The sequence below is a fragment of the Gorilla gorilla genome, chromosome 1, assembly GCF_029281585.2.
Source record: "Gorilla gorilla gorilla isolate KB3781 chromosome 1, NHGRI_mGorGor1-v2.1_pri, whole genome shotgun sequence".
NCBI classification, from domain to species: Eukaryota; Metazoa; Chordata; class Mammalia; order Primates; family Hominidae; genus Gorilla; species Gorilla gorilla.
Genome location: NC_073224.2, coordinates 207,668,614 through 207,686,981, shown reverse-complemented (window position 1 = coordinate 207,686,981; position 18,368 = coordinate 207,668,614). Strand labels below are relative to the sequence as shown.

Here is an 18,368-nt window from a genome sequence, read left to right as displayed (position 1 = left end):
AGTCCCATTCTTCCACCTTCCAAAGCAGGAGTTGGTAGGACAGAATGTGCACTGGTGAAAGTGTTTCTAAGCACTAAACTAAGCTAACATTTATGTGAACTTATGAGAAATGGATGAAGAGCCCGATTTGACAGAAGAGGAAAAGTAAGGCTTAGGAGGAATGATTTCAGCAAAGTCACACAGTAAGTGTCAAAATCGCTATTTGAATTTAGGTCTCTAACTATGGGGACAGTCTTCTGAGTTTTGCTAATGAGAAACTTCCACTGCTCCCTGCTTCCACTTAGACCCAGCATGAATTCTCTCTCTGTCTCTGTTTTTTTCTTTTTAGACAGAGTCTCTGTCACCCAAGTTGGAGTGAAGAGTGCGGTGGCAGTGGCAGGATCTAGGCTCACTGCAACCTCCACCTCTTGAGTTCAAGCAATTCTCCTGCCACCATGCCCAGCTAATTTTTTTTTTTTTTTTTTTTTGTATTTTTAGTAGAGACAGAGTTTCACCATTGTGGGCCAGGCTGGTTGTCTTGAACTTCTGACCCCAGGTGATCCACCCACCTTGGCCTCCCAAAGTGCTGGGATTACAAGCATGAGCCACCGTGCCCAGCCTGCTTTTTTGAGATGGAGTCTCGCTCTGTCATCCAGGCTGGAGTGCAGTGGCTTGATCTTGGCTCACTGCAACCTCTGTCTCCCGGGTTCAAGTGATTCTCCTGCCTCAGCCTCCTGAGTAGCTGGGATTACAGGCGTGTGCCACCATGCCTGGCTAATTTTTGTATTTTTAGTAGACACGGGGTTTCACCATGTTGGTCAGGCTGGTCTTGAACACCTGACCTCGTGATCCACCCGCCTCAGCCTCCCAAAGTGCTGGGATTACAGGCGTGAGCCATCGTGCCCGGACTTTTTTTTTTTTTTTTTTTTTTTGAGACGGAGTCTCACTTTGTTGCCAGGCTGGAGTGCAATGGCGCAATTCCGGCTCACTGCAACCTCCACCTCCCGGGTTTAAGCGATTCTCCTGCCTCAGCCTCCTGAGTAGCTGAGATTACAGGCACCTGCCATCAAGCCCAATTAATTTTTGGATTTTTAGTAGAGGCAGGGTTGCACCATGTTGGCCAGGATGGTCTCGATCCCTTAATCTTGTGACCCTCCCGCCTTGGCCTCCCAAAGTGCTGGGATTACAGGTGTGAGCCACCACGCCTGGCCTTTTTTTTTTTTTTTTTTTTTGAGACAGGCTCTCGCTCTGTTACACAGGCTGGAGTGCAGTGGCACAATCATAGCTCATTGCAGCCTTGAGCTCCTGGGCTCAAGTGATCTTTTTGCCTCAGCCTCCCAAGTAGCTGGAACTACAGGCATGCACCATCACACCTGGCTAATTTTTTGATTTTTTTTCTAGAGATGAGGTCTCACTATGTTGCCCAGGTTAGTCTGGAACTTCTGAGTTTGAATGATCTTACTGCCTCAGTCTCCCAAAGTGCCGGGATTACAGATGTGAGCCACCACGCCCGGCCAGCAACTCCAGCTTTGCTCTATTCCAAATAGGTTGTGTGACTTTAAGCATACCTCTGTGGGCCTCAGTTTGCTCATCTAAAATCAGAGGTTTAGCCAGGTATGGCAGCTCATGCCTGTAATCCCAGCACTTTGGGAGGCCAAGAAGGAAGGATCACTTGAGGCCAAGAATTTGAGACCAGTCCGGGCAACATAGCAATACCCCCATCTCTATAACAAATAAAAAATCACCCGGGCTCAGTGACGCCAGCTACCCAGGAGGCTGAAGTTAGAGGATCACTTGAGCCCAGGAGTTTGAGGTTCCAGTGAGTTAGGATTGGGTCATTGCACTGCAGTCTGGGCAAGAGAGTGACACTCTATCTCAAAAATACATCAACAAATAATAAAATTGGAGATTAGGCTTGCTGGTTTCTAAGACCTTTGCAGATGGGAGACTCTGTGCATTAACACTGCATGTTCCAGTTGACATTTATTAACTAATTTTGGGTGCTGGTGGCTTTCAGACAAATAAACTACAGCTTCTGCTCTTGATGAACCCCCACTCTCATCAAAGGTATGGGAGAGGCAGTGGGACCCTGGGGCTGACATGTAAATCAGTAATCATGGAACTCTGTGTCTAAGTTGATTATTGAGGTCTGAATAGAATGTTGCAGGAGACTGGGGTGAGAGGGAAGCAAAGAGCATTGGGAAGTCTTCAGACTAGGTGATATTTAGGCCAGGTGCCTATAATCCCAGCATTTTGGGAGGCTGAGGCAGGAGGATTGCTTGAGGCCAGGAGTTCGAGACCAGCCTGGCCAACATGGTGAAACCCTGTCTCTACTAAAAATACAAAAGTTAGCCAAGCGTGATGGTGCATGCCTGTAATCCCAACTACTCAGGAGGCTGAGGCAGGAGAATTGCTTGAACCTGGGAGGTAGAGGTTGCAGGAAAAAAAAAAAGGTAATATTTCAGCTGAGCCTTGAAGGTTGAGTTAGAATTCAGCAGTTGGACAAAAGAGAGCATGCCGACTGGGTTCGGTGGTGCATGCCTATAATCCTAGCATTTGGGGAGGCCAAGGCAGGAGGATTGCTTGAGCCCAGGAGTTCGAGACCAGACTGGGCAACATAGTGAGACCTCATCTCTACAAAAAAATAATCAGCTGGGCATGATGGTGTGCACCTTTAGTCTCAGCTACTGGGGAGGTTGAGGTGGGAAGATTGCTTGAGCCCAGGAGGTCTAAGGGGATTGTGCCACTGCACTTCAGCCTGGGAGAGGAAGGGAGACCCTGTCTCAAGAGAGAGAGAGAAAGAGAGAGAGAAACAGAGAGAGAGAGGGCGCGCATTTCAAAGCAGGGAGAACCACAAGTACAAAGGCATTAAGTAAGAAAATAGCATGGGGTGTTTGGGAAAGGCAAGAATAGTTCAGAACACAGGCTGTGTGTGTGGGGGGGTGTGGGGGTGCCTGTGTGTGGGTGTTTTTGTGTGTGTGAGTGTGGGTGTGTGGGGGTATGTATGGAGGGGATGCCTGTGGGTGTGTGTAAGGTGAGTGTGTGGGTGTGTGCATGGGTGTGGGTGTGTGCAGGTGCCTGTGTGTGTGTATGAATGTGTGTTGGGGGAGGGGAGAATGTGTGTGGGGGGGGTGAGTGCGTGTGTGTGGGGGCGAATGCGTGTGTTTGTGTATGTGGGTGTGTGTTTGTGGGTGTGACTGTGTGGGTGTGTGGATGAGTGTGTGTGTTCGTGGGTGTGGGAGCCTGTGTGTATAGGGTGTGTGCATGAATGTGTGTGTGGGTATGTGTGTGAGAGTGGGTGCCTGTGTGTGGGGGGTGAGTCTCTGTGTGTCGGGGGGGCACTTGTGGAGGGTGAGTGTGTGTGTCTACTGAGTGTGAGTGTGGGTGCCTGTGTGTGGGAGGGTGAGTCTGTGTGTGAGTGTGTTGGGGGGTACCTGTGAGGGGTGAGTGTGTGTGTATGTGAAAGTGTGTGTATGTGAAAGTGTGTGTGTGTGGATGCCTCTGTGGAGGTGGGATGGGGGTGCCTCTGTGTGTGTGTGAGAGTGTGTGTGTGTGTAGGGTGTGTATATGTATAGGGTGTGTGTGAGTGTGTGTGTGTGAGAGAGTGTGTGTGTAGCAGAATAGACTGCGGAGGTGGATTTGATCTTGATATGAAAGGTCTGGAATGCACGGTACATTAAACTTTGAGGACAGCGCTTTCCAAGCACTCTGAGGAGCAGCCCTAGAGAAGGAGGAGCTGCAGGGACTCCGGGGGCTTCAAAGTGAGGGCCCCACTCTGCTTCAGGCAAAACAGGCACACATTTATCGCTTTATCTATGGAGTTCTGCTTGATTTCATCAGACAAAAAAATTCCACTGCTAAAACAGGCAAATAAACAAAAAAAAAGTTATGGCCAACAGAGTCACTGGAGGGTTTTCTGCTGGGGAGAAGCAAGCCCGTGTTTGAAGGAACCCTGTGAGATGGCTGTGGGCTGTGTGAGGGGAACAGCTGGGGCCTGATGGTGGACTTCGGGAGCAGAAGCCTCTTTCTCAGCCTCTTCAGCTAGACAGGGGAATTATAATAGGAGGTGGGGCGTGCACACCTCTCCAGTAGGGGAGGGTCTGATAAGTCAGGTCTCTCCCAGGCTTGGGAAAGTGTGTGTCATCTCTAGGAGGTGGTCCTCCCAACACAGGGTACTGGCAGAGGGAGAGGGAGGGGGCAGAGGCAGGAAGTGGGTAACTAGACTAACAAAGGTGCCTGTGGCGGTTTGCCCATCCCAGGTGGGAGGGTGGAGCTAGGGCTCAGGGGCCGTGTGTGAATTTACTTGTAGCCTGAGGGCTCAGAGGGAGCACCGGTTTGGAGCTGGGACCCCCTATTTTAGCTTTTCTGTGGCTGGTGAATGGGGATCCCAGGATCTCACAATCTCAGGTACTTTTGGAACTTTCCAGGGCAAGGCCCCATGATATCTGATGTTGGGGGAGCAGATCTTGGGGGAGCCCCTTCAGCCCCCTCTCCATTCCCTCAGGGACCATGGGCTGTGGCTGCAGCTCACACCCGGAAGATGACTGGATGGAAAACATCGATGTGTGTGAGAACTGCCATTATCCCATAGTCCCACTGGATGGCAAGGGCACGGTAAGAGGCGAGACAGGGGCCTTGGTGAGGGAGTTGGGTAGAGAATGCAACCCAGGAGAAAGAAATGACCAGCACTACAGGCCCTTGAAAGAATAGAGTGGGCCTCTCCCCTGAAATACAGAAAGGAAAAGAGGCCCAGAGAGGGGAAGGGAATCTCCTAAGATCACACAGCAAGTAGTTGGTAAACTCAGGGATAACATCTAACCAGGCTGGAGAGGCTGAGAGCAGGGCAGGGGGGAAGGGGGCCAGGGTCTGACCCAATCTTCTGCTTTCTGACCCCACCCTCATCCCCCACTCCACAGCTGCTCATCCGAAATGGCTCTGAGGTGCGGGACCCACTGGTTACCTACGAAGGCTCCAATCCGCCGGCTTCCCCACTGCAAGGTGACCCCAGGCAGCAGGGCCTGAAAGACAAGGCCTGCGGATCCCTGGCTGTTGGCTTCCACCTCTCCCCCACCTACTTTCTCCCCGGTCTTGCCTTCCTTGTCCCCCACCCTGTAACTCCAGGCTTCCTGCCCATCCCAGCCCGGTTCTCTCTGATGCCCCTTGTCTTTACAGACAACCTGGTTATCGCTCTGCACAGCTATGAGCCCTCTCACGACGGAGATCTGGGCTTTGAGAAGGGGGAACAGCTCCGCATCCTGGAGCAGTGAGTCCCTCTCCACCTTGCTCTGGCGGAGTCCGTGAGGGAGCGGCGATCTCCGCGACCCGCAGCCCTCCTGCGACCCTTGACCAGCTCGGGGTGGCCGCCCTTGGGACAAAATTCGAGGCTCAGGATTGCTGAGCCAGGGTTCGGGGAGGCTGGCTTAAGGGGTAGAGGGGTCTTTGAGGGTGGGTCTCAGGTCGACGGCTGAGCGAGCCACACTGACCCACCTCCGTGGCGCAGGAGCGGCGAGTGGTGGAAGGCGCAGTCCCTGACCACGGGCCAGGAAGGCTTCATCCCCTTCAATTTTGTGGCCAAAGCGAACAGCCTGGAGCCCGAACCGTAAGTGGGGACCCGTCGTGGGGGTGGGTGGGAGCAGATCTAGGGATCCTGGAGCAGGGAGTGGGCCTGGGGTGGCGGTGAAGGCTTGAGGGCCACGGAGGAAGATCCGACGACAGCCGACGGCCTTCGTTCGCTTCCTCCCTGCACAGCTGGTTCTTCAAGAACCTGAGCCGCAAGGACGCGGAGCGGCAGCTCCTGGCGCCCGGGAACACTCACGGCTCCTTCCTCATCCGGGAGAGCGAGAGCACCGCGGGTGAGCGGGCGGCGGTCTCGACCGGGCGCGGGGGTGCCCCGGGGTGTGCCCGAGGGGGGGCGCAGGGTGAGCCCGAGGTGGGGACACGGGATGAGTCGGAGGGGGACGCGGGATGAGCCCGAGGTGGGGACACGGGGTGAGACGGAGGGGGGCGCGCGGGGTGAGCCCGAGGTGGGGGCGCGGGGTGGCCCCGAGTTGGGGGTGCTGGGTGAGCCCAAGGTGGGGGCGCGGTGGCGGGCCAGACTCACTGCGTTCTGTCGTCGCTTTGTCCATCCATTCATTCATTCAGGATCGTTTTCACTGTCGGTCCGGGACTTCGACCAGAACCAGGGAGAGGTGGTGAAACATTACAAGATCCGTAATCTGGACAACGGTGGCTTCTACATCTCCCCCCGAATCACTTTTCCCGGCCTGCATGAACTGGTCCGCCATTACACCAGTGAGCCCGACGGGACCCCTCCCCCGTGCCCTATCAGCCTATCTCCCCTCAGTCCCCCTCAGGTGTCCCCCATCCATCTTTCAATGCGCTCCTCCATTCCCCGCAGTGGGTGAGGTGTGGAACCTGACCCTACGGCCCCAAGTGTTTGGGTGACAGCCCCACACCCCCCTGCTAGTCCACTTCACCTAGATGGGGGCTTGGAGAAGTGGGGGAGGTGGTGTCAATAAGAGGCCTGCCCTATTGACAGCCTTCACCCCTCCCTCGTCCTCGCAGATGCTTCAGATGGGCTGTGCACACGGTTGAGCCGCCCCTGCCAGACCCAGAAGCCCCAGAAGCCGTGGTGGGAGGACGAGTGGGAGGTTCCCAGGGAGACGCTGAAGCTGGTGGAGCGGCTGGGGGCTGGACAGTTCGGGGAGGTGTGGATGGGTGAGTGTGGCCTCCAGGACTGCCTGGGAAGAGGGGAACGGGAGGGGCCGCTGAGGTGATGAGAGTCCCAGGACAGCTGCCTGGCGACCTTCCCACTCCTTCCCTTCCCCGACCCAGGGTACTACAACGGGCACACGAAGGTGGCGGTGAAGAGCCTGAAGCAGGGCAGCATGTCCCCGGACGCCTTCCTGGCCGAGGCCAACCTCATGAAGCAGCTGCAACACCAGCGGCTGGTTCGGCTCTACGCTGTGGTCACCCAGGAGCCCATCTACATCATCACTGAATACATGGAGAATGGTGGGTGCTACCCGAGTCGGCTACCAGGGGATACTGCTCTCCCCGCTGTCCCTGCCAGAGGGTGGAAATACACCTTTTCTTCTGACCCAAAGCTCAAGCAAGGAGGGTTTCTTGAGCTTTCCTGGCCCCTGGAGACTCACCTCCAGCCGGGCGCGGTGGCTCAGGCCTGTAATCCCAGCACTTTGGGAGGCCGAGGCGGGCAGATCACGAGGTCAGGAGTTCGAGACCAGCCTGACCAATATGGTGAAACCCCGTCTCTACTAAAAATACAAAAAGTAGCCAGGTGTGGTGGCGCATGCCTGTAATCCCAGCTACTCAGAAGACTGAGGCAGGAGAATCCCTTTAATCCGGGAGGTGGAGGCTACAGTTGCAGTGAGCTGAGATCATGCCACTGAACTCCAGCCTGGGTGACAGAGCAAGACTCTGTGTCAAAAAAAAAAAAAAAAAAAAAAAAAAGACTCACCTCCAGGCATGAGAAAAAGGTGTATCCTCTGATCTGATCCTGTCTGGGGGCAAGCCTAAGGTGGCAAGAATGTTCTGGAAGAGCATTCACCCCAACCTTCCCTAACCTGCCATTCTGTTTGCCTTCTTCAAAGCCCTACCTTGATCTCAGGATGCTTGATCTCAGAAAGCAAGTGGGTCCCTAGCCCTGTTTCTCTCCCTTCTGCCCCTGAGCCCTAGGAGGGCAGATCTGCCCCCAAAGCCCTCTTTTTCAGTTCTGAGTGAGACCCCCACCCCTGCACCCCTCTTGGTCTGTTACTGGACAGAGTGAGAGCCCCAGGAAGAGGAATATGAGTTTCTAGCTTCAGCTTTGTTCACACCAATTTGCTGTGGGACAGGCCAAGTGCCTGCACTGTCTCTGGTGCTCAGTTTCCCCAAGTATAACAGCAGAAATCTAAATGGGCTCACCAGAAATAATACAGAGTATTCATCAAGGCCTCTAGAGTCTGACTGCCTGGGTCAGAAGCCTGGCTTCATGATTTTATGGCTTCGTGATAATTATATCACCTCTTTCTGCCATGGTTTCCTACTATAATAACGCATTAGTAACTTCCTCACAGGGTCTTGTGAGGATGAAATAATTAATGCATACAGAGCAGTTAGAACTATGCCTACTTCCAGGTGCTGTGGCTCAAGCCTATAACTCCAGCACTTTGGGAGGCCAAGGTGGGTGGATCACTTGAGCCCAGAAGTTCAAGACCAGTCTGTGCAACATAGCGAGACCTCATTCCTACAAAAAAATGTTTAAAAATTAGCTGGGCATAGTGGTGTATGCCTGTAGTCCCAGCTACTTGGGAGGCTGAGGTGGGAGGATCACTTGAGCCCAGGAGGTTGAGGCTGCACTGAGCTGTGATTGCACCACTGCACTCCAACCTGGGTAACAGAGCGAGACCTTGTCTCAAAACAAAAAACCCACAAAACTATGGCTACCATATAGTAACTGATCAACAAGTTTGTTGCTGTTATCTGGCTCTGATTCTTTGGGAGTGTAAGATCTATCCTTTTTTCAGGAAGAGAAACAAGCTGTTCATTGGCTAATGGGAAATGGCAAATAGATTATGTCATGTGTATCTTTTATTTTTTTTGAGTCTCACTCTGTCCTCCAGGCTGGAGTGCAGTGGCATGATCTCGGCTCACTTCAACCTCCCCCTCCTGGGTTCAAATGATTCTCATGCCTCAGCCTCCCAAGTAGCTGGGACTACAAGCATGTGCCACCATCCCTGGCTAATTTTTGTATTTTTAGCAGAGACAGGTTTTCGCCTTGTTGGCTAGGCTGGTCTCGATCTCCTGACCTCAGGTGATCCTCCCGCCTTGGCCTCCCAAAGTGCTGGGATTACAGGTGTGAGCCACCATGCCCAGCCTATCATGTGTATCGACTTTGATTGGTAGTTGCTTGTAGTGCTGGAGAAGGATTCTGAGGTTCATTGGAAGTGAGTGCCAGGAATGATTAGTAACATCTGCCATGGATACAATGGAAGAATGGCAGTATATCTATGTCTATGTATTTGCTGTGTGTAGGTGAGGTCTTTATCTTTGGTAACTAGTTCAGCACTCAAAGTGGGGACACTCAGGTTGCTGTCATCCTTTTACAGGGTTTTAATCTCTTGGGAAGGGCCATTGGTCACTCATTGCATCCTAGCAACTCCCATCCATGTCCAGCTGCCCTCCACTATTAGAGAGGGTGGTCCCTCAGACCCCCAGACCTCCTCTTTCTTATTCCATCCAATATATTCAGCACATAGTTATTGTTTCTTACTCTCGGCTGGGCACCAGGAACATAGATGGATGAAACAAGGTTCCTGTTGTCAGGGAAACCTGATTTTAGTTACAGCTACTGGGGAAACCAGAGTTTGTGCCATGGGAAAGTTCCAGCATGCCCATGGAAGTGTAGATGATGATCCAGTTTATTATGCCTGGTAGGATCTAGAGAGGCTTCCTAGAGGGGCAGTCTAGCTGGGCCATGAAAGAAAAGTAGAATTTTTTTTAGCAGGCAGAGATGAAACAAAGAGGCTTTGGGGTGAGAGCCTAGTGGTCTGAGTGCAGGATCTCAAAATTGCTAAAGTGTTTGAAGTCAAAGGCAGAGCGGGGGAAAGAGAAGAAGCTACCAGTGTGGACCATGCCAAGCTTAGGATACTAGTTGAGGATTCTAGGTTCTACCTTATTGGTGATGAAAAACCTACAGATCCCTCCCAGCATGCTCTACCCTAGCCCCTCCGCAAAAAAACCTTTACATATCCTGGGCATCCTTACCCTGAACACACACTCCTCCATTCTCACTCTTCAATCTTCCTTTTCACATGTCAGACACACTTCTAGACTCCCAGTTGGAGGAGAAAGGTCTGGGGGCCTCCCCCTGGGACAACTTGGGCCAGCAACTCTTGCTTCTGCCCACAGGGAGTCTAGTGGATTTTCTGAAGACCCCTTCAGGCATCAAGTTGACCATCAACAAACTCCTGGACATGGCAGCCCAAGTAAGGAGACTGGGGAGGGGGGCTGGGCAAGGGAACAGGCCAGTGATGTGAAGACATCTGGCTCAGGACCGCTGATCTGTGTTTGGCCTGCAGATTGCAGAAGGCATGGCATTCATTGAAGAGCGGAATTATATTCATCGTGACCTTCGGGCTGCCAACATTCTGGTGTCTGACACCCTGAGCTGCAAGATTGCAGACTTTGGCCTAGCACGCCTCATTGAGGACAACGAGTACACAGCCAGGGAGGGTACGTGTGAGATTTAAGGGTGGTCTGGGCCCTGCTGGGTCTGGCCAAGCAGACCCAGGTGACCTCACTCTGCCTCCTCCTTAGGGGCCAAGTTTCCCATTAAGTGGACAGCGCCAGAAGCCATTAACTACGGGACATTCACCATCAAGTCAGATGTGTGGTCTTTTGGAATCCTGCTGACGGAAATTGTCACCCACGGCCGCATCCCTTACCCAGGTTAGAGCCAAGGGCAGGAACTGAAAGGGTGATGGGAAGGGCAGCAAGTCCATGTCTTCCCATTCAATTCTTTCCAGTCTCAGAATCTGAAACTTTGTAGCTGCATCTCCTCTATCCTCTCAGGGGTATGAGTCCAACATCCCCAGGCAGATGCCACATCTCCCAGGGCTGGCTTCCATCTCTGTATCTCTCTTTAATAACCCCAGCTCTTTTCTTTTTCTCTTTTTCTTTTTTTTTTTTTTTTTTTTTTTTTTTGAGACGGAGTCTTGCTCTGTCTCCCAGGCTGGGGTGCAGTGGTGCCATCTCGGATCACTGCAACCTCTACCTCCTGGGTATAAGTGATTCTCCTGCCTCAGCCTCCCAAATAGCTAGGATTACAGGTACGTGCCACCATGCGCAGCTAATTTTTTGTATTTTTAGTAGAGACAGGGTTTCACCATGTTAGCCAGGATGGCCTCAATCTCCTGACCTCGTGATTGGCCTGCCTCGGCCTCCCAAAGTGTTGGGATTACAGGCGTGAGCCACCACACCCGGCCCCAGCTCTTTTCTTTAGTTCTGGCACAGGCAGCCTAGTATGGTAGAAGAAGATCTAGCTCAGGAACAAGAGGCCTACCTTTTATCAGCAGATCTGCCACTGTTGCTAACTTTCTGTCTGGCTTTGTTCAGATCATTACTGTTACTAGTGAAGCTAGTCACTTCACTTCTCTAAGCCTCAGTTTCCTGATACTAAAAATAAGAGACTAGGCCAGGTACAGTGGCTCATGCCTATAATCTCAGAACTTTGGGAGACCAAGGTGGGAGGACTGCTTGAGCCCAGGAGTTCGAGACCAGCCTGGGAAACTGGTCGAAACCCCACCTCTACAAAAACAAACATTAGCCAGGTTTGGTGGCATGTGCCTCTAGTCCCAGCTACTCAGAAGGCTGAGGTGGGAGGATCACCTGAGCCAGGGAGGCAGAGGTTGCAGTGAGCCAAGACCATGCCATAGCACTCCAGCCTAGGGCAACAGACCAAGACCCTGTCTCAAAACAAGAAAAAGAGAGACTCCATCTCTACAAAAAAAAAAAAATTAAAAATTAGCTGGGCATGGTGGCACACACCCGTAGTTTCAGCTATTTGGGAGCTGAGGTGGGAGGATCGTTTGAGCCCAGGAGGTTGAGGGTGCAGTGAGCCATGATTGTTCTATTGCACTCCAGCCTGAGCAACAGAGAGAGAACTTGTCTCAAAAAAAAAAAAGAAAAAGAAAAAAGAAAAAATGAGAGACCATTTGTGAAAAAGCCTGACTCATAGTAGGTTGTCAGTATACACTGACTCCTCCCACCATCTCCTGGACAAAGCACTTTACCCCTGAATTCAGCCAAGACAGGGATGGAATTTTTGAAAGGAACTTGCTAAGAAACTCTGGGGAAAGGAAATGGAGCACAAAGATAGGAGTAGGGAGGTCATGCGGCACAGTGGCTAGATTTGTAGAAGCTTCCCATATCCCCAGAGCAAGGTGAACAGACCTTTGCTCCAAGGAAGGTAAAGACACCTTGGAAAGCCGGATGCAGTGGCTCACACCTGTAATCCCAGCACTTTGGGAGGCCGAGGCGTGTGGATCACAAGGTCAGGTGTTCGAGACCAGCCTGACCAACATGGTGAAACCCCCGTCTCTACTAAAAAAAAAATATATAAAAATTAGCTGGGCATGGTGGCACGCGCCTGTAACCCTAGATACTCAGGAGGCTGAGGCAGGAGAATTGCTTGAACCCGGGAGGCAGAGATTGCAGTGAGCTGAGATCATGCCACCGCACTCCAGCCTGGGCGACAAAGCGAGACTCTGTTTCAAAACAAAAACAAAATCAACCACCTTGGAGACAGGTGAAAAGCTGAGGGGCTTCCCTGCCCTGGGCTTGCCCCAAACCAGCGTCCAGGGGTAGTGCTGGAGCTGGAAATACAGAAATATTCTCCAGTTATCCTGCCAGGGGTCCTCACTGCTCCTTCCCTGTTCCCGCAGAGGCAAACCCATAGGGAATGTATCTATTAGAAGAAAATAGGCAGTGAAAGCATGATGATAAATGGCAACTGACATATAGCATTAGGGTCAGGGAGACAATGGGGAGAAATGGGGACCTTGGTAAACTTGCAGCTGCTCCAGCAGATGGCTGCAATTAAGGCGTGGGGGACCCAAAAAAACAGATCTTTTGTTTTTTTAAGAGAAGCCCAAACTTGGAGTTTTAGGAAATTTTGTTCATTTCCATTTATTGGCGATTGATTCAAATTGTTTAAAAGCGCTCTAGGGGCCGGGCACGGTGACTCACACCTGTAATCCCAGCACTTTGGGAAGCTGAGGTGGGTGGATCACAAGGTCAGGAGTTTGAGACCAGCCTGGCCAACATGGTGAAACCCTGCCTCTACTAAAAATACAAAAATATTAGCCAGGCGTGGTGTTGGGCACCGGTAGTCCCAGCTACTCAAGAGGCTAGGGCAGGAGAATCACTTGAACCCTGGAGGCGGAAGTTGCAGTGAGCCATGATCACGCCGTTGCACTCCAGCCTGGGTGACAGAGTGAGAGTCCATCTCAAAAATAAACATAAATAAATTAAATAAATAAATTAATTAAATGAATAAATAAATAAAACCACTCTAGGGCCAGCCAATCCAAAGTGGATCTGTGGGCTATACGCAGGCTGGATTTAGCCTGGATTTAGCTGGATTTAGTTAAGGGCTTGCACCCTTAACTCTGGCCATGGGTGTTTAGTTCCGTGGCCTATGTCCTCCTATGCCCCAGTTTTAAAATGTGAGAGTCCCAGCCAGGCGTGGTGGGTCACGCCTGCAATCCCAGCACTTTGGGAGGCTGAGATGGGCGGATCACGTGGTCAGAAGGTGGAGACCAGCCTGACCAACATAGTGAAACCCCATCTCTACTAAAAATACAAAAATTAACCGGGTGTGGTGGCATGCCCCTGTAGTCCCAGCTACTTGGGAAGCTGAGACAGGGGAATCATTTGAACATGGGAGGCGGAGGTTGCAGTGAGCCGAGACTGTACCATTGCACTCCAGCCTGGGCAACAGAGCGAGACTCTGTCTCAAAAAAAAAAAAAAAAATTGTGAGAGTCCCATAGGCAGAGGCTCCCTTGTACAAGTCCTGGGGAAAAAGGGTCTCTGTTGACCAGGCTTTAGTCCCAAGCTTTCCAGGAGCAAAACTTTGATTTTGTAAATACCCTATAAGGTTCTGGTCTTTGGGAACTGCTTGTCACAATGTTTGTTCAGAAGACTGAAGGAGAAACCAGACACTACATGAGCAATTTAGAAATAGGGAAGGAGGGAGCTATGTTACTGCTGTGATCATGTAGTTCTCCAGAGCAGCTCTTCTTGGGGTCTACATGCCAAAAGCCTGCCAGAGGGGCCAGGACCAGCATAAAGGGAGGGAACCAGCCCAAAGACTATTTCATCTGGGTCATGGAGGGGCCTGGGGAACCTTCTCAAGCCCAAGCAAGGTCTGCTTTGCGAGGCCCAGGGTCCATTTGGCTTCCTGATGCAGGATGTCATGTGCCTGGTCTTAAAACTGGAGAGACCTCACCACTGTCTTGGTTGTGGGTGCCCATCCTGCCCTGGGCCCTGACCGTCTCATCATTCCTACCAAATAATAATAATCCCAGGTGCCCTTTATTATTTATTTATTTATGTATTTATTTCAGACAGAGTCTCTGTCGCCCAGGCTGGAGTGCAGTGGCATGATCTCAGCTCACTGCAACCTCTACCTCCTGGGTTTAAGCGATTCTCCTGCCTCAGTCTCTCGGGTAGCTGGAATTACAGGTGTGTGCCACCACGCCCAGCTAATTTTTGTATTTTTTTAGTACAGACAGGGTTTTACTATGTTGACCAGGCTGGTTTCAAACTCCTGACCCCAGGTGATCCACCCGGCTTGGCCTCCCAAAGTGTTGGGATTACAGGCGTGAGCCACCGCAGATGGCCTCAGGTGCCCTTTATGAAGCATCTCCGATCCAGACCTTCTGTGCCTGGATAGATTTCATGCTTTCTGTGTATGTATATATATATATATATTACTTTTATTTTTATTTTTTTTGAGACAAGAGTCTGGCTTGAGTTGCTCAGGCTGGAGTGCAGTGGTGCAGTCTCAGCTCACTACAACTCTGCACCTCCACCTCTCAGGTTCAAGCAATTACTGTGACTCAGCCTCCCAAATAGCTGGGACTACAGGCCCATACCACCAAGCCTGGCTAATTTTTGTATTTTTAGTAAAGATGGGGTTTTGCCATGTTGGTCAGGCTGGTCTTGAACTCCTGGCCTCAAGTGATCTGCCTGCTTTGGCCTCTCACCGTGCTGGGATTACAGGCATGAGCCACCATGCCTGGCCTGTGCACTATATTTGATGCTTTCTGTGCACAATCTCATTCAATCCTCATAACAATTCTGTGAGGTAGGAACAGTTATTTACTCTATTTTCCAAATAAGGAAACTGGGCTCGCCCAAGGTTCCACAACTAACATGTGTGTCTTATTGAGCATTTAATTTACACCAGGGGAGCGGGTCGCGGTGGTGTGCACCTGTTGTCCAGCTATTTAGGAGGCTGAGGTGAAAGGATCACTTGAACCGAGGAGTTCAAATTTGCAATGTGCTATGATTGTGCCTGTGAACAGCTGCTGCACTCCAGCCTGGGCAACATAGTGAGATCCCTTATCTAAAACATTTTTTTAAAGTAAATAATCAGCTGGGCACGGTGGCTCACGCCTGTAATCCAGCACTTTGGGAGGCTGAGGCGGGCGGATCACCTGAGGTCAGGAGTTCAAGACCAGCCTGACCAACATGGAGAAACCCGTCTCTACTAAAAATACAAAATTAGCTCGGCGTGGTGGTGCATGCCTGTAATCCCAGCTACTCGAGAGGCTGAGGCAGGAGAATTGTTTGAACCTGGGAGGTGGAGGTTGCGGTGAGCCGAGATCGCACCATTGCACTCCAGCCTGGGCAACAAGAGTGAAATTGCATCTCAAAAAAAAAAAAAAGGAAATAATCTATACCAGGCACTCCAAGTGGTGTGACTGACATTCAACAAGTACCTCTAGTGTGACCTTACCATTGATGAAGACCAAGATTCTTTTGGATTGGTGCTCACACTGTGCCAGTTAAATACTCCGAACATTACCCTTGCCTGTGGGCTTCCAGTGCCTGACCTTGATGTCCTTTCTCCCATCAACCCCTAGGGATGACCAACCCAGAGGTGATTCAGAACCTGGAGCGAGGCTACCGCATGGTGCGCCCTGACAACTGTCCAGAGGAGCTGTACCAACTCATGAGGCTGTGCTGGAAGGAGCGCCCAGAGGACCGGCCCACCTTTGACTACCTGCGCAGTGTGCTGGAGGACTTCTTCACGGCCACGGAGGGCCAGTACCAGCCTCAGCCTTGAGAGGCCTTGAGAGGCCCTGGGGTTCTCCCCCTTTCTCTCCAGCCTGACTTGGGGAGATGGAGTTCTTGTGCCATAGTCACATGGCCTATGCACATATGGACTCTGCACATGAATCCCACCCACATGTGACACATATGCACCTTGTGTCTGTACACGTGTCCTGTAGTTGTGTGGACTCTGCACATGTGTCCTGTACATGTGTAGCCTGTGCATGTATGTCTTGGACACTGTACAAGGTACCCCTTTCTGGCTCTCCCATTTCCTGAGACCACAGAGAGAGGGGAGAAGCCTGGGATTGACAGAAGCTTCTGCCCACCTACTTTTCTTTCCTCAGATCATCCAGAAGTTCCTCAAGGGCCAGGACTTTATCTAATACCTCTGTGTGCTCCTCCTTGGTGCCTGGCCTGGCACACATCAGGAGCTCAATAAATGTCTGTTGATGACTGTTGTACATCTCTTTGCTGTCCACTCTTTGTGGGTGGGCAGTGGGGGTTAAGAAAATGGTAATTAGGTCACCCTGAGTTGGGGTGAAAGATGGGATGAGTGGATGTCTGGAGGCTCTGCAGACCCCTTCAAATGGGACAGTGCTCCTTACTCCTCCCCAAAGGATTCAGGGTGACTCCTACCTGGAATCCCTTAGGGAATGGGTGTGTCAAAGGACCTTCCTCCCCATTATAAAAGGGCAACAGCATTTTTCACTGGTTCAAGGGCTATATTTGACCTCAGATTTTGTTTTTTTAAGGCTAGTCAAATGAAGCAGCGGGAATGGAGGAGGAACAAATAAATCTGTAACTATCCTCAGATTTTTTTTTTTTTTGAGACTGGGTCTCGCTTTTTCATCCAGGCTGGAGTGCAGTGGCATGATCACGGCTCACTGTAGCCTCAACCTCTCCAGCTCAAATGCTCCTCCTGTCTCAGCCTCCCAAGTACCTGGGACTACTTTTTTGAGGCCAGGAGTTCAAGGCTACCCTGGGCAACAGAGTAAGATCCTGGTCTTCAAAAAAAGTTTTAAAAAATCAAACACACTTAGCTGAGCATAGTAGCTCATGCTTGTGGTCCCAGCAGATCAGGAGGCTGAGGCATGAGGATTGCTTGAGATATGATTGTGCCACTGTGGCACTCCAGAGTAGGCGACGAAGGGAGATCCTGTCTCAAAAAAAAAAAAAAAAAGGGAAGGCTTCATTGAGAAGGTAGGTGGCTTTTGAGCAAAGATTCCAAGGTGAAGGAGTGAGCCTTGTATGGAGGAGGGGGAGGAGCAGTCAGCCAGAGGGAACAGGGTGAGGCAGGCATTTACCGGGCATGCTCTGAGAGAGGGGGATAGATCCTACAGGTCTGGGGCCTTGTGGCCTCTGCAGAAGCCATTTTGAGGAAACTTTGCAGGAATCTCTGCAAAGCTGATATGATCTGAATTACATTTTATTTTATTTATTTATTTTTATTATTTATTTATTTTTTGAAACAGAGTCCTGCTCTGTCGCCCAGGCTGGAGTGCAGTGGCGCAATCTCGGCTCACTGCAAGCTCTGCCTCCTGGGTTCACGCCATTCTCCTGCCTCAGTCTCCCGAGTAGCTGGGAGTACAGGCATCCACCACCAAGCCTGTGTAATTTTTTTGTATTTTTAGTAGAGATGGGGTTTCACCGTGTTAGCCAGGATGGTCTGGATCTCCTGACCTTGTGATCTGCCTGCCTCGGCCTCCCAAAGTGCTGGGATTACAGGTGTGAGCCACCACACCCGGCCTCTTTTTTTTATTTTTAATTGAGATGGGGTCTCACTCTGTCACCCAGGCTGGAGAACAAAGGTGAAATCTCGGCTCCCTGCAGCCTCTGCCTCCTGGGCTCAAACAATCCTCCCACCTCAGCCTCCTAAGTAGCTGGGACCACAGGCATACACCACCACTCCCGGCTAATTTTTTGTATTTTTGGTGGAGATGGGGTTTCACCATGTTGCCCAGGCTGATCTCAAACTCCTAAGCTCAAGTGATCCATCTTCCTCAGCCTCCCAAAGTGCTGGGATTATAGGCGTGAGCCATAGTGTCCAGCCCTGACTTACATTTTAAAAGGATGGCTCTTACTGCTGTCTTGAAAATAGACTGAGTTAGTCAGTTTATAAAACTGGGGAGATTTTGCATAAAACTACAGATTTCTGCCTTCTCTTGAAAAATAGGGGCTGGGTGCGTTGGCTCACTCCTATAATCCCAGCATTTTGGAAGGCCAAGGTGGGCAGATTGCTTGAGCCCAGGAGTTTAAGACCAGACTGGACAACATGGCAAAACCCTGTCTCTACCAAAAAAAAAAAAAAAAATTAGCAGGGTGTGGTGGTGCACACCTGCAGCTCCAGCTACTCAGGAGGCAAGCTTGTATTCCTAGCTACTTAGGAGGATAGTTTGAGCCCAGGAAGTCAAGGCTGCAGTGAGCATGATCCTGCCATTGCACTCCAGCCAGAGCAAAAAAGAGAGCGAAACCCCATCTCAAAAAAAAAGGGAAGATTTAGCTATGTTGGACTTACCTGTCCTCATGGAGCTGAATAATGGCCACC

The 18,368-nt window shown here is 51.1% G+C and overlaps 1 protein-coding gene across 5 annotated transcripts in view; it reads left to right on the top strand.

Moving 5' to 3' along the window:
• LCK (LCK proto-oncogene, Src family tyrosine kinase) overlaps positions 1-16,281 on the top strand; it is a 35,004-nt gene extending 18,723 nt beyond the window's left edge. The window contains exons 1-13 of one of the 5 annotated variants that reach the window (XM_004025367.5): positions 4,273-4,386; positions 4,484-4,593; positions 4,896-4,977; positions 5,152-5,242; positions 5,480-5,578; positions 5,728-5,831; positions 6,121-6,270; positions 6,544-6,696; positions 6,814-6,993; positions 9,889-9,965; positions 10,059-10,212; positions 10,297-10,428; positions 15,631-16,281. In XM_004025367.5, the coding sequence (XP_004025416.1) occupies positions 4,489-4,593; positions 4,896-4,977; positions 5,152-5,242; positions 5,480-5,578; positions 5,728-5,831; positions 6,121-6,270; positions 6,544-6,696; positions 6,814-6,993; positions 9,889-9,965; positions 10,059-10,212; positions 10,297-10,428; positions 15,631-15,833 (1,530 nt within the window). In that variant the 5' untranslated portion in view covers positions 4,273-4,386; positions 4,484-4,488 and the 3' untranslated portion in view covers positions 15,834-16,281. Of the gene's footprint in view, positions 1-4,272; positions 4,387-4,483; positions 4,594-4,895; positions 5,243-5,479; positions 5,579-5,727; positions 5,832-6,120; positions 6,271-6,543; positions 6,697-6,813; positions 6,994-9,888; positions 9,966-10,058; positions 10,213-10,296; positions 10,429-15,630 lie in introns of those variants that run through there. The other 4 variants (XM_004025368.5, XM_055390673.2, XM_019014562.4 and 1 more) reach the window with 4 other exon arrangements.
• The last annotated feature ends 2,087 nt before the right edge of the window (positions 16,282-18,368 follow it).